This window comes from Ranitomeya imitator, chromosome 1, assembly GCF_032444005.1.
Source record: "Ranitomeya imitator isolate aRanImi1 chromosome 1, aRanImi1.pri, whole genome shotgun sequence".
In the NCBI taxonomy this organism is placed as follows: Eukaryota; Metazoa; Chordata; class Amphibia; order Anura; family Dendrobatidae; genus Ranitomeya; species Ranitomeya imitator.
In genome coordinates, this window is record NC_091282.1 from 690,180,067 (window position 1) to 690,204,406 (window position 24,340).

The 24,340-nt window shown below is 45.7% G+C and overlaps 1 protein-coding gene across 1 annotated transcript in view; it reads left to right on the plus strand.

Annotated features, from left to right (window-relative positions):
• Positions 1-24,340, plus strand: part of G2E3 (G2/M-phase specific E3 ubiquitin protein ligase) — a 96,277-nt gene that overhangs the window by 36,742 nt on the left and 35,195 nt on the right. Inside the window, exon 8 of the mRNA XM_069730251.1 lies at positions 23,277-23,393. Within this exon, the coding sequence (XP_069586352.1) occupies positions 23,277-23,393 (117 nt within the window). The remainder of the gene's footprint in view (positions 1-23,276; positions 23,394-24,340) is intronic.

Genomic DNA, 24,340 nt, shown 5'->3' on the forward strand with positions numbered 1-24,340 from the left:
CCACGGCTGTGGCATATGTCAACCATCAGGGGGGGACTCGGAGCTCCTTGGCCCTTGCCGAGGTGTCCAAGATCCTCCTTTGGGCAGAGGCAACGGTTCCGGTGATATCCGCGGTGCATATCCCCGGCGTAGAAAACTGGGCCGCCGACTTCCTCAGCCGCGAGGGTCTCGCGGCGGGGGAATGGTCCCTGCATCCGGAGGTCTTCCATCAGATTTGTCTTCGATGGGGAACTCCGGATGTGGATCTCACGGCGTCTCGGATCAACAGGAAGGTTCCACAATTCGTCTCCAGGTCACGCGATCCTCTCGCAGTGGGCGTCGATGCTCTGGCCATTCCTTGGTCACAGTTCGAGATGCCCTATCTGTTCCCACCCCTTCCATTACTTCCCAAACTGTTGAAGAAGATCAAAGCGGAAGGGGTGCCGGTCATCCTGATCGCCCCGGATTGGCCCAGGAGAGCTTGGTTCGCGGAGCTCGTCAACCTTCTCGCGGACGCTCCCTGGCGCCTTCCAGACAGGCCCGATCTGCTGTCCCAGGGTCCTATCTGCCACCCGAATTCTCGGTCGCTCAGTTTAACGGCGTGGCTGTTGAGACCGCGGTTCTAAGAGCGTCCGGCCTTTCGGACCGGGTCATTCACACCATGATTCAGGCTCGGAAGCCTTCGTCTTCCAGGATCTACTACCGCACCTGGAAGGCCTACTTCCGTTGGTGCGAGTCCAACCGCGTGCCGCCTATGGTTTTTTCCCTGCCTTCTCTTTTGGCCTTCCTTCAGGCAGGACTGGATTCGGGCCTGGCTCTTAGTTCCCTGAAGGGTCAGGTCTCTGCGCTTTCCATCCTCTTTCAGAAGACCTTGGCCTCTCGGCCACAGGTTAAGACCTTCTTTCAGGGGGTAGCCCACGCCGTCCCGCCGTACAGGGCCCCTGTGGAGGCATGGGACCTAAACCTGGTACTGGACGTTTTGAAGGTTTCTCCCTTTGAACCTCTTAGGGAGATTCCTCTATCAGTTTTATCTTGGAAGGTGGCCTTTCTTGTGGCCATCACGTCCATTCGCCGCGTTTCCGAGCTGGCGGCACTGTCTTGCCGCCCTCCGTTTTTGGTCATTCACCAGGACAAGGTGGTCTTCCGACCTCCACCTTCTTTTCTTCCTAAGGTGGTTTCCACCTTCCACCTCAACGAGGACATCGTTCTACCTTCCTTTTGTCCAGCTCCGACTCATCCTCTGGAGCGATCGTTGAACAAGCTGGACCTAGTCAGGGCAGTGAGGATTTATCTGGATAGAACATCCTCTTTCCGGAAGACGGATTCATTTTTCGTCATTCCTGATGGCACGCGCAGAGGCCAGCCGGCTTCTAAAGCGACTATTGCTCGCTGGATCAGAACGGCAATTTTGGAGGCTTACCGGGTCAAGAACAGAGTGCCCCCTCCTGGGATTAAGGCTCACTCTACCCGGGCAGTCGGCGCCTCCTGGGCGGTGCACCACAGGGCTTCCGCCCTACAGCTTTGCAAAGCGGCAACTTGGTCTTCCATCCACACGTTCGCCAAATTTTACAAGGTCCATACCTACGCATCGGCGGACGCCAGCCTAGGCAGAAGGATCCTGCAGGCGGCAGTGGTGAGTCCTCTGACCTGATGGAAGTCTGTTTTCCCGCCCTTGGGACTGCTTTGGGACGTCCCATGGTTCCTGTGTCCCCCAATGAGAGGCGATAAAGAAAACAGGATTTTTGGTTGCTTACCGTAAAATCTGTTTCTTGGAGCCTCCATTGGGGGACACAGCACCCTCCCAATGTTTTTGTTATATGTTCTCTGACTGTTCTCACGTTTACAGTTCTCAAGTTTGTGGTTATGGTTTTTCAACCTTGTTCTTTCTCCTACTGCTTTCTCACTAACTGAAGAGTTTAATGCCAGTCGGTGGGGTGTACACTGCAGAGGAGGAGCTAATTTTTTTATTTGCATAGTGTCAGCCTCCTAGTGGCAGCAGCATACACCCATGGTTCCTGTGTCCCCCAATGGAGGCTCCAAGAAACAGATTTTACGGTAAGCAACCAAAAATCCTGTTTTGTTTTATTTTTACGGCTCTGCATTATAAACTTCTGTGAAGCACTTGGTGGGTCAAAGTGCTCACCACACCTCTAGATAAGTTCCTTAGGGGGTATACTTTCCAAAATGGTGTCACTTGTGGGGGGTTTCAATGTTTAGGCACATCAGTGGCTCTCCAAACGAAACATGGCGTCCCATCTCAATTCCAGTCAATTTTGCATTGAAAAGTCAAATGGCGCTCCTTCGCTTCCGAGCTCTGCCATGCGCCCAAACAGTGGTTTACCCCCACATGTGGGGTATTGTCGTACTGAGGACAAATTGTACAACAATGTTTGGGGTCTATTTTCTCCTGTTACCCTTGGTAAAATTAAACAAATTGGAGCTGAATTAAATTTTTTGTGAAAAAAAGTTAAATGTTCATTTTTATTTAAACATTCAACAAATTCCTGTTAAGCACCAGAAGGGTTAATAAACTTCTTGAATATGGTTTTGAGCACCTTGAGGGGTGTAGTTTTTAGAATGGTGTCACACTTGGGTATTTTCTATCATATAGACCCCTCAAAATGACTTCAAATGAGATGTGGTCCCTAAAAAAAAATGGTGTTGTAGAAATGAGAAATTGCTGGTCAACTTTTAACCCTTATAACTCCCTAACAAAAAAAAATTTGGGTTCCAAAATTGTGCTGATGTAAAGTAGACATGTGGGAAATGTTACTTATTAAGTATTCTGTGTGACATATCTCTGTGATTTAATTGCATAAAAATTCAAAGTTGGAAAATTGCGAAATTTTCATAATTTTCGCCAAATTTCCGTTTTTTTCACAAATAAACGCAGGTACTATCAAAGAATTTTTACCATTGTCATGAAGTACAATATGTCACGAGAAAACAATGTCAGAATCACTGGGATCCGTTGAAGCGTTCCAGAGTTATAACCTCACAAAGGGACAGTGGTCAGAATTGTAAAAATTGGCCCGGTCATTAACGTGCAAACCACCCTTGGGGGTAAAGGGGTTAAGGATGGCACATCAATGCGAGCTGTGGCAAGAAGGTTTGCTGTGTCTGTCAGCGTAGTGTCCAGAGGCTGGAGGCGCTACTAGGAGACAGGCCAGTACACCAGGAGACGTGGAGGTGGCCGTAGGAGGGCAAAAACCCAGCAGCAGGACCGCTACCTTAGCCTTTGTGCAAGGAGGAACAGCAAGAGCACTGCCAGAGCCCTGCAAAATGACCTCCCGCAGGCCACAAATGTGCATCTGTCTGCACAAACGGTCAGATGGAAGTTGTGCTCACAGCCCAACCCCGGGCAGGATGCTTGGCATTTGCCACAGAACGCCAGGATTGGCAAATTCGCCACTGGCGCTCCTGTGCTCTTCACAGATGAAAGTAGGTTCACACTGAGCACATGTGACAGACATGACAGAGTCTGGAGACACCATGGTGAGCGATCTGCTGCCTGCAACATCCTTCAGCATGACCGGTTTGGCAGTGGGTCAGTAATGGTGTGGGGTGGCATTTCTTTGGAGGGCTGCACAGCCCTCCATGTGCTCACCAGAGGTAGCCTGACTGCCATTAGGTACCGAGATGAGATCCCCAGACCCCTTGTGAGACCATATGCTGGTGCAGTTGGCCCTGGGTTCCTCCTAATGCAGGACAATGCCAGGCCTCATGTGGCTGGAGTGTGTCAGCAGTTCCTGCAAGATGAAGGCATTGAAGCTGTGGACTGGCCCGCCTGTTTCCCAGACCTGAATCCAATTGAACACATCTGGGACATCATGTCTCGCACCATCCACCAACGTCACGTTGCACCACAGACTGTCCAGGAGTTGGCGGATGTTTTAGTCCAGGTCTGGGAGGAGATCTCTCAGGAGACCATCCGCTGCCTCATCAAGAGAATGCCCAGGCATTGTAGGGAGGTCATACAGGCACGTAGAGGCCACACACACACTATTGAGCATAATTTTGGTTAATACATTTTGATTTCCATTGATGATTTTTGTGTGATTTTGTTGTCAGCGCATTCATCTTTGTGCAGAACAAAGTATTCAATAAGAATATTTAATTAATTCGGATCTAGGATGTGTTATTTGAGCGTTCCCTTCATTTTTTTGAGAAGTGTACTTGTAAGCCTGTATGTAAACAGTAGTAAGCAAATGATACCTATGAATGAATGTTAATGTGAAATGTTTTGTATTTGGTTTGTAATGACGTTTTTTCTTTTTTATTTGTGTGTTTTTGTTCCATTTAGATTTGATTGTTTAACAAAATCAAAATGTGAATATATCTTTTTATTTTTCACAATAAAAAAATGATCCGATTTAAAACAAGTACTTAAATGTTAAAGGGACTCTGTCACCTGAATTTGGAGGGAACAATTTTCAGTCATAGGGGCGGGGTTTTCGGGTGTTTGATTCACCCTTTCCTTACCTGCTGGCTGCATCTTGCTGCAATATTGGATTGAAGTTCATTCTCTGTCGTCCATAGTACACGCCTGCGCTGTGCAAGATTGCCTTGTGCAGGCATGTACTACGGAGGACAGAGAATGAACTTCAATCCAATATTGCAGCCAGCATGCAGCCAGCGGGTAAGGAAAGGGTGAATCAAACACCCGAAAACCCCGTCCCTATGGCTGAAAATTGTTCCATCCAAATTCAGGTGACAGAGTCCCTTTAAACATTTCCAGAGATATTTATCAGGCTTTTTTAAAATATTCCATTGCATCAAAGATCAACATTTGCAGATAACTCTATATGCATAATTTACAGTGGGTACGGAAAGTGTTCAGACCCCTTTAAATTTTTCATTTTGTTTCATTGCAGCCATTTGGTAAATTCAAAAGTTCATTTTTTTTCTCATTAATGTACACTCTGCACCCCATCTTGACTGAAAAAAAACCCAGAAATGTAGATATTTTTGCAAATTTATTAAAAAAAAAAAACTGAAATATCACATGGTAATAGGTATTCAGACCCTTTGTTCAGACACTCATATTTGTCACATGCTGTCCATTTCCTTATGATCCTCCTTGAGATGGTTCTACTCCTTCATTGGAGTCCAGCTGTGTTTTATTAACCCCTTAAGCCCCGAGGGTGGTTTGCACGTTAATGACTGGGCCAATTTTTACAATTCTGACCACTGTCCCTTTATGAGGTTATAACTCTGGAATGCTTCAGTGGATCCCAGTGATTCTGACATTGTTTTCTCGTGACATATTGTACTTCATGATAGTGGTAAAATTTCTTTGATATTACCTGTGTTTATTTGTGAGAAAAAACGGAAATTTGGCGAAAATTTTGAAAATTTCTCAATTTTCCAACTTTGAATTTTTATACCCTTAACTCACAGAGATATATAACACAAAACACTTAATGGGTAACATTTCCCACATGTCTACTTTACGTCAGCACAATTTTGGAAACACATTTTTTTTGTTAGGGAGTTATAAGGGTTAAAAGATGACCAGCAATTTCTCATTTTTACAACACCATTTTTTTTTAGGGACCACGTCACATTTGAAGTCATTTTGAGGGGTCTATATGATAGAAAATACCCAAGTGTGACACCATTCTAAAGACTGCACCCCTCAAGGTGCTCAAAACCACATTCAAGAAGTTTATTAACCCCTCAGGTGTTTCACAGGAAATTTTTTTTTTTTTCCACACAAATTATTTTTTAGCCCCCAGTTTTGTATTTTTTCCCAAGGGTAAAAGGAGAAATTGGACCCCAAAAGTTGTTGTCCAATTTGCCCTGAGTAAGCTGATACCCCATATGTGGGGGGGGGGGGGGAAGGGTAACGTTTGGGCTCATGGCAGAGCTCGGAAGGGAAGCTCAGAGCGCCATTTGGAATGCAGACTCAGATGGAATTGTCTGCAGGCGTCACATTGCGTTTGCAGAGCCCCTAATGTATCTAAACAGTAGAGAACCCCCCACAAGTGACCCCATATTGGAAACTAGACCCCTCAAGGAACTTATCTAGATATGTTGTGAGAACTTTGAACCCCCAAGTATTTCACTACAGTTTATAACGCAAAGCCGTAAAAATAAAAAAAATCATTTTTGTCCCACAAAAATTTTTTTTAGCCCCCCAAATTTTTATTTTTCCAAGGGTAACAAGAGAAATTGGACCCCAGAAGTTGTTGTCCAATTTGTCCTGAGTGCGCTGATTTAAACCCCTGTTTGGGCGCACGGGAGAGCTCGGAAGGGAAGGAGCACTGTTTTACTTTTTCAATGCAGAATTGGCTGGAATTGAGATCGGACGCCATGTTGCGTTTGGACAGCCCTGATGTGCCTAAACAGTGGAAACCCCCAATTCTAACTGAAACCCAAACCCAAACACACCCCTAATCCCAACCACACCCCCAACCCTAACCACACCCCTAACTCCAGCACACCCCTGACCCTAATCCCAACCACACCCCTAACCCTGACACACCCCTAATCCCAATCTTAAATGTAACCCTAGCACCAGCCCTAAACCTAGCCCTAACCCTAATGGGAAAATGGAAATAAATACCGTATATACTCGAGTATAAGCTGACCCCCCCCCCCCCCCTTCCCTAATTTTGCCACAAAAAACTGGGAAAACTTATTGACTCGAGTATAAGCCTAGGGTAGGAAATGCAGCAGCTACCGGTGAATTTCAAAAATAAAAATAGATGCTCCATACCGTTCATTATGGCCCCATAGATGCTCCATATAAAGCTGTGCCATATATAATGCTCTGCACCGTTCATTATTGCCCCATAAGATGCTCCATATAAAGCTGTGCCATAAATAATGCTCCATACTGTTCATTATTGCCCCATAGATGTGCCATAGAAAGCTGTGCCATATAGTGCTCTGCACCGTTCATCATTGCCCCATAGATGTGCCATATAAAGCTGTGCCATATAGTGCTCTGCACCGTTCATTACTGTCCCATAGCTGTGCCATATAGTGCTCTGTGCCGTTCTTTATTGCCCCATAGATGTGCCATATAGTGCTCTGCGCCGTTCAGTATTGCCCCATAGCTGCCATATAGTGCTCTGCGCCGTTCAGTATTGCCCCATAGCTGCCATATAGTGCTCTGCGCCGTTCAGTATTGCCCCATAGCTGCCATATAGTGCTCTGCGCCGTTCAGTATTTCCCCATAGCTGCCATATAGTGCTCTGCGCCGTTCAGTATTGCCCCATAGCTGCCATATAGTGCTCTGCGCCGTTCAGTATTGCCCCATAGCTGCCATATAGTGTTCTGCGCCGTTCAGTATTGCCCCATAGCTGCCATATAGTGCTCTGCGCCGTTCAGTATTGCCCCATAGCTGCCATATAGTGCTCTGCGCCGTTCAGTATTGCCCCATAGCTGTGCCATAGAAAGCTGTGCCATTGCTGCTGCTGCAATAAAAAAAAATGCCATACTCACCTCTCTTGCTTGCAGCTCCCAGCGTCCGGTCCCGGCGTCTCTGCGCACTGACTGATCAGGCAGAGGGCGCCGCGCACACTATATGCATCATCGCGCCCTCTGACCTGAACAGTCAGAGCGGAGCAACGCCGGGAAGATGGAGCGGCGCCCGGCGGCTGGAACGGGGACAGGTGAATATTACATACTTACCTGGTCCCGACGTCCGGCTCCCTCTGCCCGTCCCACGGTCTTCGGTGCCGCAGCCTCTTCCTCTATCAGCGGTCACTGACACCACTGATTAGAGAAATGAATATGTGGCTCCACCCCTATGGGAGGTGGAGCCGCGTATTCATTTCTCTAATGAGCGGTCCCACGTGACCGCTGACAGGAAGAGCTGCAGCACCGAAGACCGTGGGATGGGCAGAGGGAGCGTCAGGACTAGGTAAGTATGCCTTAGCGCCCTCTCCCCCTCACCCGCTGACCCCACCGCTACCGTGACTCGAGTATAAGCCGAGAGGGGCACTTTCAGCCCAAAATTTTGGGCTGAAAATCTCGGCTTATACTCGTACATTTAATTTTTTTTATTTTTCCCTAACTAAGGGGCATTTTGAGAGCTATAATTTTTCCATATTTTGGTCCACAGAGTCATGTGAGGTCTTGTTTTTTGCGGGACGAGTTGTTGTTTTTATTGGTAACATTTTCGGGCACGTGACATTTTTTTGATCGCTTTTTATTCTGACTTTTGTGAGGCAGTGTGACCAAAAACCAGCTATTCATGAATTTCTTTTGGGGTGGGGGCGTTTATACCGTTCCGCGTTTGGTAAAATGGATAAAGCCATTTTATTCTTCGGGGCAGTACGATTACAGCGATGCCTCATTTAGATTTTTTTATGTTTTGTCGCTTTTATATGATAAAAACTACTTTATAGAAAAATGAACTTTTTTGAATTTACCAGTTGGCTGCAATGAAACAAAGAATGAAAGTTTAAAGGGGTCTGAATAGTTTCCGTACCCACTGTATAAAATAAAATCAGGAGTAAGAAATATCCACACAGATATGACCGTCTTTGTATATAAAACCTAGTACTAAAGAGTCCACGTTATGGCACAGACGCCGGTTACTGTTGATGACATTGGATTGCAGAGGAGTTAATCGATTTTCCATTTTCATGCATTTTGTTCCAATATCTTTGAGTTAAAATAAATAAATTAAAATTTGATGGGAATGCAGGATGGTATGTACAACCAGGTTCAATTATAACAAGTGGGCAATAATGGGACCTGGATAATTAAACCATGTCTAGATTACTACAGACGCGGATGAGGGAGGGGGACATTGCAGATAACTTCATTTGAAATATATCATAGTGTGTATGTACAGTTACAGCCAAAAGTGTTGGCACCCTTGATTGTTCCAGATAATGAAGTATTTCTCCTAGAAAAAGGTTGCAATTACACATTTTTTTTTAATGCACGTTTATTTCCTTTTTGTGTATTGGAACAAAGAAAAACTGAAAAAGATTGGACATACCGTATATACTCGAGTATAAGTCGACTTTTCCATCACATTTTGTTTTGTGCTGAAAAAGCCCCCCATAGCTTATACTCGAGTGAGGGTCCCAGAAGACAGAGGGGGAGCAGCAGCGGGTCGCAGGAGACAGCTGCTGCGGCTAAATCCTGTGTGCGCGGCTTAGGAGAAATGAATATTCACTGTGCTGGCAGTGAATATTCATTTTTCTGTAATTAGTGCGCACAGTGCCAACCGCCAGCTTCCAGCAGCTGCCGGGAGATCTCGTGTGCCGCTACTTGAGAGAAATTAATATTCACTTCTCTCCACTCCATAGTCGTGGAGGGCAGGGAATATTAATTCCCTTAAGTAGTATTCTCACAAGTGTTAGCTCAGCCACTGGCATTGGAACAAGATGCTGTGAGGGACGGTAAGTAGGATGGTTTTATTTTTATTTTTCTAATGGTTTCCTTTTGGGGCCGTGCAGACACGGATGGGGATGAGGGGAGGGGGTAAGCGTGCAGATGGGGATGAGGGAGGGGGGCCATGGGTTATACGCGAGTCAATAAGGTTTGCAAGTGTTTGTGGTAAAATTAGGTTCCTTGGCTTATTCTCATGTCAGCTTATGCTCAAGTATATACGGTAATTTCTCTCAACTCTAATGGGCTGGACAAAATTGTTGGCATCTTTCCAAAATTGTGGGTAAATAACTGTTTCAAGCATGTGATGCTCGTTCAAACTCAGCTGTGGCAAGAAATAGGTTTGGATAATATGAAAATTACACCTGTAACCATCTAAAAAGAGGAGAGGTTGTCTCAATTTTTGTATTGTATGTGCCACACTAAGCATGGGAAACAGAGAGGATATGAGAACTGTCTGAGGACTTGAGAAGCAAAATTGTTGAAAAATACCTACAATCTCAAGATTACAAGTCCCATCTCCAGAGATCTTGATGTTTCTGTATCCATCATTCTGAGAAAGCATTTTGTGGACACATGAGACGAAGATAGAGCTTTTTGGTAAAGCACATCATTCTACTGTTTACCGAAAACTGAATGAGGCCTACAAAGAAAAGAGCACAGTATAGTCAAATATTGTGGAGGTTCAAAGATGTTCTGGGGTTGCTTTGCTGCCTCTGGCACTCTGTACCTTGACTGTTTGCAAGGCACCATGAAATCTGAAGATTACCCAAGGATTTTGAGTCACAATGTAGTGCCCAATGTCAGGAAGCTGGGTTTATATCCTACGTCATGGGTCTTGCAACAGGACAATGACTCCAAACATACTTAAAGAAGCACCCAGAAATGAATGAAAACAAAGCTCTGGAGAGCTCAGAAGTGGCAACAATGAGTCCACATCTAAATCCTATTGATCACCTGTGGACATTTCTCAACATTTTTGTTAGGAGAAGGCACCCTTCAAATATGAGAGACCTGGAGAAGTTTGCAAAAGAATGGTCCAAAATTCCACATGAGAGGTGTAAGAACCTTGTTGATGATTATAGGAAGCGATTGATTAGTTATTCATTCCAATGGCTATTCAACCAAATATTAAGGCGAGGGTGCCAATAATTCTGTCCAGCTCATTTTGGGGGTTTTGTGTGAAATTGTGTCCAATTTGCTTTTTTTCCCCTCAGTCTGTGTTGTTCGACCCCAAGAACACTTTCCGTGAAGCATGGTTGGGGACACCGCATACTTTGGGAGTGCATTTCTGTAAAGGGGACAGGACGACAGTACACTATTGAAGGGAGGATGGATGGGTCGTGTATCGCAAGATTTTTGTAAGAAGCATTTCAAGTCCTGGAGTAGCCTAGCCATTCTCCAGACCTGGACCCAATAGAAAATCTTTGGAGGAAGCTGAAATGTTGCCGAGTGACAGCCCTGAAACCTGAAAGTTCTGGAGCAGACCTGTATGGAGGAGTGGGCCAAAATCCCTAGTGTGTGCAGACTTGGTCAAGAACTACAGGAGATGTATGACTTCTTTAATTGCAAATAAAGATTTCTGTACCAAATATTAAGTTCTGTTTTTCTATTGTATCAAATACTTATTTCATGCAAAAAAGGTGAATTATGTAAAAATCATACAATGTGATTTTCTTGTTTTTATTTTTAGATTCTGTCTCACAGTTGAAGTTTACAAACAATAATAATTACAGATCTCTCCATTCTATGTAGGTGGGAAAACTTGCATAATTGGCAGTGTATCAAATACTTGTTTTCCCCACTGCAGATCTCCCGGAGAATCTGCCTCCAGAGATTATTTTTTAATAAAAGGGCTCATTCCCATCATGGGATATTTGGATTAGGAGAACGGATTGTCAGTCATTATGTCTCACTCTGGTAACAATACCGTTTACTAAAAATTTTTGGAGGCTGATTTTCTGGGAGATCAGTGTCCAGCCCATAGATCTTAACAGTTCATTTACAGTGGGGCAAAAAAGTATTTAGTCAGTTAGCAATAGTGCAAGTTCCACCACTTAAAAAGATGAGAGGTGTCTGTAATTTACATCATAGGTAGACCTCAACTATGGGAGACAAACTGAGAAAAAAAAATCCAGAAAATCACATTGTCTGTTTTTTTAACATTTTATTTGCATATTATGGTGGAAAATAAGTATTTGGTCAGAAACAAAATTTCATCTCAATACTTTGTAATATATCCTTTGTTGGCAATGACAGAGGTCAAACGTTTTCTGTAAGTCTTCACTAGGTTGCCACACACTGTTGTTGGTATGTTGGCCCATTCCTCCATGCAGATCTCCTCTAGAGCAGTGATGTTTTTGGCTTTTCGCTTGGCAACACGGACTTTCAACTCCCTCCAAAGGTTTTCTATAGGGTTGAGATCTGGAGACTGGCTAGGCCACTCCAGGACCTTGAAATGCTTCTTACGAAGCCACTCCTTCGTTGCCCTGGCGGTGTGCTTTGGATCATTGTCATGTTGAAAGACCCAGCCACGTTTCATCTTCAATGCCCTTGCTGATGGAAGGAGGTTTGCACTCAAAATCTCACGATACATGGCCCCATTCATTCTTTCATGTACCCGGATCAGTCGTCCTGGCCCCTTTGCAGAGAAACAGCCCCAAAGCATGATGTTTCCACCACCTTGCTTTACAGTAGGTATGGTGTTTGATGGATGCAACTCAGTATTCTTTTTCCTCCAAACACGACAAGTTGTGTTTCTACCAAACAGTTCCAGTTTGGTTTCATCAGACCATAGGACATTCTCCCAAAACTCCTCTGGATCATCCAAATGCTCTCTAGCAAACTTCAGACGGGCCCGGACATGTACTGGCTTAAGCATTGGGACACGTCTGGCACTGCAGGATCTGAGTCCATGGTGGCGTAGTGTGTTACTTATGGTAGGCCTTGTTACATTGGTCCCAGCTCTCTGCAGTTCATTCAATAGGTCCCCCCGCGTGGTTCTGGGATTTTTGCTGACCGTTCTTGTGATCATTCTGACCCCACGGGGTGGGATTTTGCGTGGAGCCCCAGATCGAGGGAGATTATCAGTGGTCTTGTATGTCTTCCATTTTCTAATTATTGCTCCCACTGTTGATTTCTTCACTCCAAGCTGGTTGGCTATTGCAGATTCAGTCTTCCCAGCCTGGTGCAGGGCTACAATTTTGTTTCTGGTGTCCTTTGACAGCTCTTTGGTCTTCACCATAGTGGAGTTTGGAGTCAGACTGTTTGAGGGTGTGCACAGGTGTCTTTTTATACTGATAACAAGTTTAAACAGGTGCCATTACTACAGGTAATGAGTGGAGGAAAGAGGAGACTCTTAAAGAAGAAATTACAGGTCTGTGAGAGCCAGAAATCTTGATTGTTTGTTTCTGACCAAATACTTATTTTCCACCATAATATGCAAATAAATTGTTAAAAAAACAGACAATGTGATTTTCTGGATTTTTATTTCTTAGTTTGTCTCCCATAGTTGAGGTCTACCTATGATGTAAATTACAGACGCCTCTCATCTTTTTAAGTGGTGGAACTTGCACTATTGCTGACTGACTAAATACTTTTTTGCCCCACTGTATATATAAAGAAAAATGTGGATATCTGTGGAATAAAACGTTGGATCGCAGATATCAAGATATCATTTTATTTAGCTTTCTACACGCCCATATAGATGGCTTAGAATGGTCAATCTTATTGACAGGTTCCCTATAATCAGGGTTTCCTAAACTCCAGTCCTCACAGCCTCCAAGAGATCATGTTTTCTGGATTTCCTCACTATTGCACAGGCGATGGAAGTATTATTAAGGCATCAGAAATTGCCGCAAGTTCTCACACCTGTGCAGTACTAAGGAAATCCTGGAAATATAATGTGCTGGGGACTATGAGGACTGGGGTTTGAGAAACGCTTCCTTTTAACGGCTCATACTCATTTGCGAGAAAAACTAGAGTAAGGCTGTGTGCACACGTTGCTGTTTTTTCGTGATAAAAATGCTATAAAACCACAAAAAAAAGCATACAATATGCATCCCATCATTTTGAATGAATTCTGCATATTTTGTGCACATGATGCGTTTTTTTCCGCGCAAAAAACGCATCTCGTTAAAAAACGCAGCATGTTCATTAATTTTGCGGGTTTTTTGCGGATTTCCCACTATAAAATGCATTGGGAAATGTCCAGAAAAAAAGTACCAAAAATGCAGCAAAAAACGCATGCAGATTTCTTGCAAATTAGTTGCAGAAAATTTCAGGTTTTTCTCAGGAATTTTCTGCAAGAAATCCTGAACGTGTGCACATAGCCTAATCCAATAAAAATTTAATTGCACTCTGACCAATGTTAATCTGAGTGCTTATGTGCATTTTGTTTTCTGATCGGACTGAGATAAAAATCGCAGCATGATTAGTCCTCATATATAGGATGAAACTTGCCATTGAGTGCAATAAAAAAAAAAAAAAAAAAAAATCGCATGGCCCTCGGACCATGCAAGTGCTGTCCAATTTTTATGCACCCATCTCCTTAAAAACCAATATTGACGTCAGCGCATGCACCGTGAGAAAGTGCTCACAATGATGTCAGTAGGGCGAACGGATTCCATTGGATATGAAATGCTCACCTTTCTCCTTCGCCTCATTGGGGGACACAGGACCATGGGTGTATGCTGCTGCAACTAGGAGGCTGACACTAAGTGAGTACCAAAAAAGATTAACTCCTCCTGCAGTATACATCCACACACTGGCTACAGCCGAACCAGTTCATGCTTTGTGTCCGTAGGAGGCACATGGGTCTGGTCTTCAGACCACATTTTTTTAATTTTATTTCTATATTTACTTTTTACTATCTTTTTCAAGGATTACAGGGGAGACTGATCTCTTCAGGGTTCCAATCTTCCCAAACCAACAGGTGGGAACGTGGTGTGTCACCTCCATGTACCCCTCCTGCACTGTTGTAAGGTATGCCTGAGCTCTATTTTAGGGTCTCCGCTCTCCCCACACCATCAAAAGATGGGAACGTGGAGTGCCGCCTCCATATACCCCCTTCTGCAGCAAGGCTTATGGCCGGACCAACAGCCCTGACCCATCTTGGGGGAGTTAACCTCTAGATTGTACAGAGGCTTCTGTAGCGTCCGTGAGACCCCACTGCATCACCACTGATAGAACAGCGGTGATGGAAGTAGGCGGACATTCCCTCTCCACCTACATAACTAAGGGGATGGTGGATGGACGGTCCCTCTGCACCGTCCACACTGCAGAGCTAACCTGCAGGCACAGCAGCCGGGCTCTGTGTTCTCCAGCAGTTTTCTTCACAGCACACTGCGGGTAAGTTGCAGGCAGATGGCTCCTTAAAGCACAGACGATCCCTTTCCTCTCAACCGCGTTACGGCTGGCGTAAAAAAATAAGACCCGGTTTCGGCCCATTCTAGGAGCAATCTGAGGCTCCACCCCTGGACGATACCGCTCCTGTAGCCCCGCCCCCTGATCTGGTACTTCTTTCTCACTGCGAGTCTTCCGCATGCCAATTCTGCAACTTCGGGGGGCCATCTTTATCCACCCGGATGCTGTTCTCACATGCTGGTGCAACACTGTGCAGATCCCAGCGGCATTTACTGTAAAAGGGGACACAACGGACCTGGGTAAGTACTCTGACCCTGCAGCAAACACATCAGCCCCATTGGTGTTTCCCAGCAGTGAATATTTGCGCATAAGGAGTCAGGTGGCATACTGTGGTGTTATGTCACCTCTATCAGCCGGGATCTTCGCCAGCCTGCCTCGGAGGACTTTTCGGTCAGCAGAGGTCAACCTGAAGCGAAAAATCCACAGATTACACAGGTGCCACTGATCCAAATGCGGAGTGTCACCTCCACATACCCCCTCCTGAACCAGTTTTTGTGTTATGGGCATATCTATGATGTTCCAGGGCGACAGATCCCTTCAGGGTACCGCTCTCCCCACACCAGCAACAGACTGGAACCACACAGGCCCATCCCACGCTTTTATCCTGCGCCCCACCAACAGCCTTGACCCATCCTCGAGGAATTAATCTTTTGGATGTCCAGAGGCATTTACTGTGTCCGTGCGGCCCTCCTCCCCATCGCCCCTGATGAACAGCGGCGATGGCTGGAAGGCGGACGGTCCTTCTCCCCCTCGTCTGACCTCAGGACTCTAGCATTCACGATTCTGCCCCAGAATTTGACTTGCACCTTGAACTAGACTCGCCAGATATGCCATTTGAGCCAATGGCTGAGCGGTTAAGCTCCTGGCTTATGGACTAGACAGGTTGAACAGGTGACGGTGAACAGGACCCTAGTTCTGTCTCGGATCACACGGTGCTCTTTACAGGGACAAAACACCTCATATGGTTATCTCCAACCACACCGAGTTCCAGTACATAGTTTGTTAGCACAGAGAGCTACCGGAAAAACGCTTTGCAGATCAGCAGACTATAGAGGCAGGATACCCCTCCTTTCCCCTGTGTTGAGGAAGGAATGGACAGAATCCGGATACCCTGAGTAGGACCATACGGGACAGTGACCGTCCTCCGGAAGCAGAGCAGCAGAACTAGCAAATAAGATCTCCTTGGACTGGGAATATTTGTTGCACGCATCTCTAGACTCTGCTAACTGTGCTGCGCTTTCAGCTGCAAATGCAATCACCATCCGATGGGCACTGTAGATCAGGGAATGGCAAGCGGACTCTGTGTCCAAAAGGTCCTTGACGTCTCTGCTCTACCAGAGCCGGCGTTTATTTGGTGAGCATTTGGATCAGCTTATCCATCGCTACAGGAGGAAAATGTAAATTCTTTCCCCAGTGAAGGACTAGGCATCTCATCCGGCTCGGGGCGCTCTCCTCGTGGGGACAGGAGTACCCAGGTCTCTCTTAAAACCAACCAATCTTGACTCAAGTCCCACAGATTTTGGCCAAATGACTGTGTCTTAACCAGTCGACTCTAGCAGGGTAGGTGGACGTCTACTTTTATTTCGTCATAACTGACCATCGTTCACAAAGAATGGGTCAGGGACCTGGTGTCTTCCAGATACAAGTTAGTTTTCTTCCCTACCTCTGGCACGAAACAGTAGGCCCAACCTGGACCTGAAGTAACTCCAAAGGTTCCTACTTTTCGCCTTTGGTGAGGTACATTTCCAATTTTATGGCCCTTCCGCTTCGCCACTACTCCCAGAGTGTCCACAAGGTCATGGCGGCCGTCATGGCCATTCTGCACTCTCGGGGCTTGGTTGTCCTTCCATACCTGGATGACCTTTTGATCAAAGGGTTTTCCTCTCAGGACTGCGCAGAGTGCGTCCGTATAACCTTGGATACACTTTCTCGTCTGGGTTGGCTGATAGACTTCAAGTCTTCCCCAGTCCCGGCTGAGCAGATATCCCTTTTAGGGATGAACTTGAACACCTCACGAGAGTTGGTACCTCGCCCTCGTGGAAAGGTCATAGCCCTTCAACAATGAGCCTGGGCACTTTGTTGCCCATTTCCTCTTTCGTTCCGGTTTGGGAGGCAGGATGGTGCAAGCGATGGAAGCGGTTACCTTTGTCCTGCTACACTTCCGTCATCTGCAGATTCCGCTTCTGTCGGCCTGGGACAGGAATCCCTTCTCTCTCAATCGTCTGTGTCGCCTGTCTCCGCAGATCAAGCGGGCGCTTAGGTGGTGGTCGCTACGATCCTTCCTAACTCAGGGGAATTAATTTCTCCCTGCAAGGGCTGGAGGTCTCCACCGATGCCAGTCTTCTCGGCTGGGAGGCAGTCTTCCGATTATCAAACCATCTAGAGGCGCTGGTCGCCTCGGGAGTCGCTTTTTCCAATTAATGTCCTGGAAATACTGGTCATCCAGTTGTCCCGGCGGCAGTTCCATCACCTGTCTAGCAGGTCACCCCATCCGAAGTCAGTCAGATAACGCCACAGCTGTAGCGTACATCAACCATCAGGGGGGCACGCGCAGCAGGACGGCAATGCATGAGGTGGAACACATTCTCAGCTGGGCCGAGACGAACCAGTCTATCATCTCGGCGATTTCACATCCCAGGCATAAAAAAACTGGGCGGTAGACTTCCTCAGCCGTCAGGGTCTCGCCTCGGAAGTGGTCTCTTCATCCGGAGGTCTTCCAACAGATTTGTCATTGCCAAGAGACTCCGGATGTGGGCCTCATGGCATCATGGGTAAATGCCAGGGTGTCCGAGGTCATAGCTCGGTCCCGTGATCCAGAGGCCATCGGGGTAGATGCACTAATTCTTTCGTGGCGTCACTTTCGTCTGCCTTATGTGTTCCCTCCAATTCCATTACTTCCGAGGGTCAAGAAGATGAAAATGGAAGGGGATCCGATTATCCTAGTTAATCTGGACTGGCCCCGCTGGGCGTGGTACGTGCAGTTGGTGCAGCTCATCGCCGTTGTTCTTTGGCGACTACTGGACAGACCAGATCTTCTTTCCCAAGGCCGATTTGCCACCAGAACTCAGAAGCCCTGTGTTTAACAGCCTGACCATTGAATCCTAACTCAAGCTGGGTCCTCTCATTTCCTCTGATTAGCTATCGGAAACTTGCATCGGTGCACATCCATCATCGCACCTGGAAAGCTTTTTTCATATGGTGCATGGAACCCTATTGGCTTCTATCTCGACCTTTTTGGAGTTTCTTTAGACAGATCTAGTGCTTAGTTCTCTCAAAGGTCTGCCTTATCAGTTTTGTTCCAGTGCTGGATTGCTTCTAAGCCACAGGTGAAGACTTTCATTCAGGGGATCTCCCACAGGGCTCCCCCTATAGAAGGCTGTTGGAACCTTGGGACCTAAACTTAGTCCTGGGGGCTCCTACAGGAGTCTCCATCTGAGCCGCTGCAGAATGCTCTCGGGCTCGCCCTTCATGGAAGGTCATCTTCCTGGTTGCGGTGACCTCGATCAGGCCGGTTTCGGAGCAAGCCTCCCTTTCCTGTCGAGTTCCTTTTCTAATCTTTCACTAGGACAAGGTGGTTCTCCGTCCTTCCTTCTTGCCCAAGGTGTTCTCTCCCTTCCACCATAACGAGAACAATTTTCCTACCCTTGTTTTGTTCGGCACCGGTTCATTGTTTTTGAAAGGGTGCTCCACACTCTGGGTCTAGTGAAGGAGGTACATCTCCTGCACGGCGTCCTTCTGAAAGACTGACGCTTTATTCGTTCTTCCTGAGGGTCTCGGGAAGAGTTTGGCCGTTTCAAAGTCCACAATAGCCAGGTGGGTATTTTCGGCTATTCAGAAGTCCTACTGTGTCAGAGGCACACTCCACTCGGTCGGTGGACGCATCCAGGGCCGTTCGGAACCAGGCGTTGGAGGAACAGGTTTGCAGGGCTTCTACCTGGTCTGCAGACCTTCTGGAAACACTATAACATTCACACTCGGGCGGATGCAGGCCTGGGAAGAAGGATCTCGCAGGCAGCGGTAGCGCACCTCTAGGCAGCTGGCGCTTGGGGTTCATTCAGTTTGTCTTTTCCCCACCCAGGGACTGCTTTGAGACGTCCCATGGTCCTGTGTCCCCCAATGAGGTGGAGGAGAAACAGGGATTTTTGTGTACTCACCGTAAAAAATTTTTTCTCTGAGCCACTAATTGGACCCAGCACCCACCCTGTTTTGCCTGAAGGCTTGAGTATGTTATTTGGTTTGATGTGTTCTACCCTTTTTGATGTCTATGATCTCCTACTGCTTTGTCACTGAACTGGTTCGGCTGGAACCAGTGTGTGGGTGTATACTGCAGAGGATTATTTTTATATTCACTTAGTGTCAGCCTCCTAGTGGCAGCAGCATACACCCATGGTCCTGTGTCCCCCAATGAGTGGCCCGGAGAAAAGGATTTTACAGTGAGCACACAAAAAAACCTGTTTTTTCCCACAAACGCGTGGCACTGAGCTGCGGAAGCACGCAGCTCACTGTCTTGGCTGCCTGACATGCTGATCGGTCACAACATGTCCGCTTTACCCCTTATAGTTAATAAAATTTCAGGGGATCCCATGTCATATTTTTTATTTTATTTTTTACTGTGATTTATTTTCATCCAGATGAACAAATCATTTATATACCTCCTATAAAAAGAACATTTGTGACTTGGTTGGTGACGTATTTTTCCTGCAAAAATGCTCATGTGAAGATGCATGCGTGAGTGCCCATCTCAGAAGTAAGTCAATGACACAGTTGCCAAGGTAATTTAAAAAAAAAAAAATTTCTGGATTATTGAACCAAATATCATGGATGAACTGAAATTTTTAAGACCATTTGTTAGGCCACTTAATAACAATCACACACTTAAATTAAAATCACATTTTTTTAAGACATACATAGTTAGATGAGATGGTGAGAATTACACCCATTATACATAACAGCAGAAGAGCTGCTATTCAGTGTGTCTGCCAATGCAGTCTGATCTGAGTTTGGTCTGTAGACCACATTAGCAACACCTCGAAGAGATTATATTGTGGGGTGGCATAATGTACGATATCAGGACTCTTTAATTTTCTTTAATTTTCATTCCATGTGCACTAACAGCTCAATGTTGGATTGACTCTGGAAAAGTGGCCATACCACTGGTTCTAAGGCAAAGTGTCCCAGGAGCAATTTTTCAGCACAACAATGCTGGATTGCTTGTGCTACTGTGAGCAGCCTGTGGGGCCTAAAAGTGCTACTATGGCTTGCAGCGTCTCTGGACTTGTCTCCAACTGCACACCTCTGAGACCTCATTGGTAGGCAATTGCGCAAGAAGCTGCCAGCAGATTTGGATTATTTGCCCAAGTGAATTTTAGTATGGCAGAGCATTCCTCAGAATACCATTAATAACCTCACTGATGGCAGCCGAGGTGTGTAAGTGCGGGGATTTCTGCATGTGGTGCTCGTTCTGGACACTGAATAATATAGATGTTTTGAAAATGTTTCTCTTTTTTTACAGGAAAGAAATATATCTTGGTACCATGTTAGCCAGTAGATAGAAAAATATTTAGAATTGAGAGTCCTCAGTGGTTGATACCTTTTAATGGCTAACTGAAAAGATGGTAACAAATTGCAAGCTTTCAAGACTACTCAGGTCTCTTCATCAGGCAAAGACTAAAACAAATTCTGAAGAATCACATATTTATGCACAACATGGCATAGAAAAAAAAAGGGGGGAAAAACCATGGATAAGACAGGTGACATGAAGCAGAATTACCATGGGTGATAAACAGTTACGTCCATAAATATTGGGCCAATTCTTAGATAAGGATTGTTTTATTGTCCTGTGATTAGGGTCTCTGTTGTGATGACCCCACATGGTCTGAGGGGCAAGTTCCTTAGTTGATGTAAAAAAACATAAATCCATGCGACACATTCATTCCTGCAGTGTGAGTGTCAAAGGTTGTCATCAGTTTAAATTCCCAGACTCTTCTGTCTCTCTGGGATTTGAAGCTACCTTTCAACACAAGTAATTTCATGTCCATAGATTTTGGGAGATTTTGTCTCCCAAATCATAACATTATGGACGTGAAATTACTTGTGCAAAAAACGCGCAAAAAACGCATGCGGATTTCATGCGGAAATCTGGCAGAAATGTCCGGATTTCCACAGGAATTTTCTGCATGAATTCCTGAACGTGTGCACATAGCCTAAAAGTTTATTCTCAGTTTGGCTCTTACGCAGCCCACAGCACTCCAGTCTCCTCACTTCCTGGTATCTGGCAGGTTGGGCTCTACTCCTTGAGTGACAGATCTGGTAAGGAGCAGAGCTGTATCATTAGTAGAACTATTAAGCCCAGCACAAGTTCTGCTATAACATTACACATTTAGCTATCTTTGGTTTATTGTGAAGCCTACACTGTTATCTTTTATATTTAGAGAGATAATAGGGCATTTGAACAAGCACACATCTTTGCATAGCAAAAGACAAGAGCCGAGCCGTGATTAGGAAATCTGCTCTGGTAGATGGTGATTTTGCAGATTTATAACTGCAGCTCATGAGGAGCTGAGAGGGAGGGGAAAGGAAGCAGCTCCATGGAAACCAGCTGTTTACACTATCAAAGACATAAGCTACTATTGCAGGAGAATTACAGCAGATAGATAGCATGATAAGCAAGTTAACAAATTGACTTGCTTTTTCTAACGAATTAAAGCAAATTAATAACTTAAATACCCCTTTTAAAGAATATTGTAGCTCCTGATGAGTTCCAAAAACATAGGAAAATCAGAGCGAAAAATTAATATAAAGTTTTAATTAATTTAACACATGAAAATGGAAGATTCATTAACTCATCTGCGCCTTAACATGAGTTTGTGACTTTTTAAAACAGTTTTATGCACAAAACTGTTATAACAATGAAACAGTATAGGAGGCAGTAGGACATGTCTTCTGTCTAAAAAAAAAACAAAAAAACTAAAAAACAAAAATTACTTTAGCAATTTACTGCTTATTTGCTACTGTTCTTAACCTTCGTCAGGCTGCATAATTTTACAACGTTAACAGGCTGCAGAGGTACAATTGTACCTTCATATATATTTTATTGAAATTTGGCCAATATATTCTGGACCAAAACTACAGAGATGTCACGAAATTTCAGCCCTCTACGGCTTTTCTGAAAAAAAAAGTTATTGCAATTTTAAAACGGAATAGTTACAATTGTACCTACTCAGCCGGACGAAGGAAGCTGTCACCCCCGGGACATTTTTTTTTAAGTAAAAGCGCCACCTTCAGCAGCACTAAGGCTGCATTCTGTGAAGGTGGTTTTTATGTTTATTATCCTTAGGAACGCTGAAATAATGACTTTGATAAATTTCCCGCCATACCTCCATTGCGTCCCACATGTATGTTTTCTGCCCTGGTGTCACCTGCCTCAGAGCCGTCAATCATCTCCCTCTAGCCTCCATGCGCCATCTCCTCTCTTTCCTGTGACGTCACTGGTGACTGCGCTCTGCAAACAGTTCTCAGGCATGCGCTGTGCGCGCTGCCTGTTAACTTACATCAGGTGCCTGCGTGTAGCGGAGGCCCCAGATCCCGCCCCGCAGTGTAGTATGATGTATTCACACTACGGGGCTGGGAATCTGGCGCCTGCGCAGTGGAGCGGAATACCGTGCTCCATTGAAGATAGTGCCGATGTCTTTACGAGATTTAAGTCTCGCAAGACTTCGGCACTTCTGTCGAAGGAGCACGGTAATCCGCTCCACTGCACAGGTGCCAGATTCCCAGCCCTGTAGTGTGAATACATCATAACACACTGCAGGGCGGGATCTGGGGCCTCCGCTACATGCATGCACCTGATGTAAGTTCACTGGCAGCGCGCACAGCGCATGCCCGATAACTGATTGCAGAGCGCCGGGGCATGTAACAGGAACCCAGGAGGCGGCGCACAGACGCGAGAGGGAGATGATGGACGGCTCTGAGGCGGGTGACACAGTGGAAGAAAACATACCTCCGGGACACAATAGAGGTATGGCGGGAAATTAATAAGTCATTATTTCAGCGTTCTTAGGGCTAATAAACATAAGATCCACCTTCACAGAATGCAGCCTTAGTGCTGCTGAAGGTGGCTCTTTTACTTAAAAACGCCCTGGGTGGAGTGACGTGTTCCCTTTAAGATGTCAGTTTTTTTTGTTTTACAGCTCATTGCCAAAGAAACTGACCGCCGCTGCTGTCTAGCTTGTAAGGACTGCAATGAAGCTTGCCAGGTTTAGGAGGCAACAGCGCGCTCCAGAGATCCTGACCAACTTCAAAACCACTCTTACAAGCTCAGTAGAAAAAGAGCTTGTGAGCGCTGCACGTGTTCTGCTGCCTAGCAGCGGTGATCAATTTCCAAGCCAACAAGCTGGAAACAAAAGCCTTATATGTTGTGTATCTCAAGACCCTGGCTGACCATGCAGTGACGGATGGTGCAGCAGCTACTGACTATTAATGCAGCTCTCATTCACGTTTTTTCCTCTTGCATGCAGAGATGCATCGTGGGAGCTAGAAGAAAATGCTTTCCAGGAGCTTCTGGTGCGACACCAACGATGTGATGTTGAAAAGTGCCTTTGCCGGAATGGTCGGGATTATAATATGCCTGAAAGGTGAGTTTCTATATAGAGTGGGCCCCTCCCCATGTGTCCTCACTGCTGCAGACATTGCTTTTTTGTACATTACATGCTTCCAAGCCGGCATTTCGCTGACAGTCGTGTTTCATTTATTTTTAAACTTTTTTTTTTTGGTGGCATTTTTTCCTATCTGTCCCCTTCCTAGATCTAGATTGAGACAGATGGCCGCCAACCCATTCACACACTATTGAGGCCGAAAGAGTAGAGTATCGGATGGAAAAAAAATAGATACACACTCGCTCACGTGACTGCAAGTGTGACACTGACTTAGATGTATATAATGTAGTAAAACAGGATTTTTGGTTGCTTACCATAAAATCTGTTTCTCGGAGCCTTCATTGGGGGACACAAGAACCATGGGTGTATGCTGCTGCCACTAGGAGGCTGACACTTTACGCAACAAAACTTAACTCCTTCTCTACAGTGTACACCCCTCCAACTGGCACTAGGTTAATCAGTTAGTGAGAAAGCAGTAGGAGAAACAACATGATGAAGAGAAAACAAACATACACACAGCTGATAAATATGGGAGGGTGCTGTGTCCCCCAATGAAGGCTCTGAGAAACAGCTTTTACGGTAAGCAACCAAAAATCCTGTTTTCTATATCGCTTCATTGGGGGGGACAGGAACCATGGGACCTCCCAAAGCAGTCCCTGGGTGGGAAAAACAGACTTCCATCAGGTCAGAGGACTCACCACTGCCGCCTGCAAGATCCTTCTGCCCAGTCTGGCGTCCGCCGAGGCATAGGTATGGACCTTATAAAATTTGGCAAACGTGTGGATGGAAGACCAAGTTGCCGCTTTGCAAAGTTGTAGGGTGGATGCCCTATGGTGCACTGCTCAGGAGGCGCCCACTGCCCGGGTAGATGAGCCTTAATCCCAGGGTGAAGCACTCTGTTCCTGACCCGGTAAGCCTCCGAAATT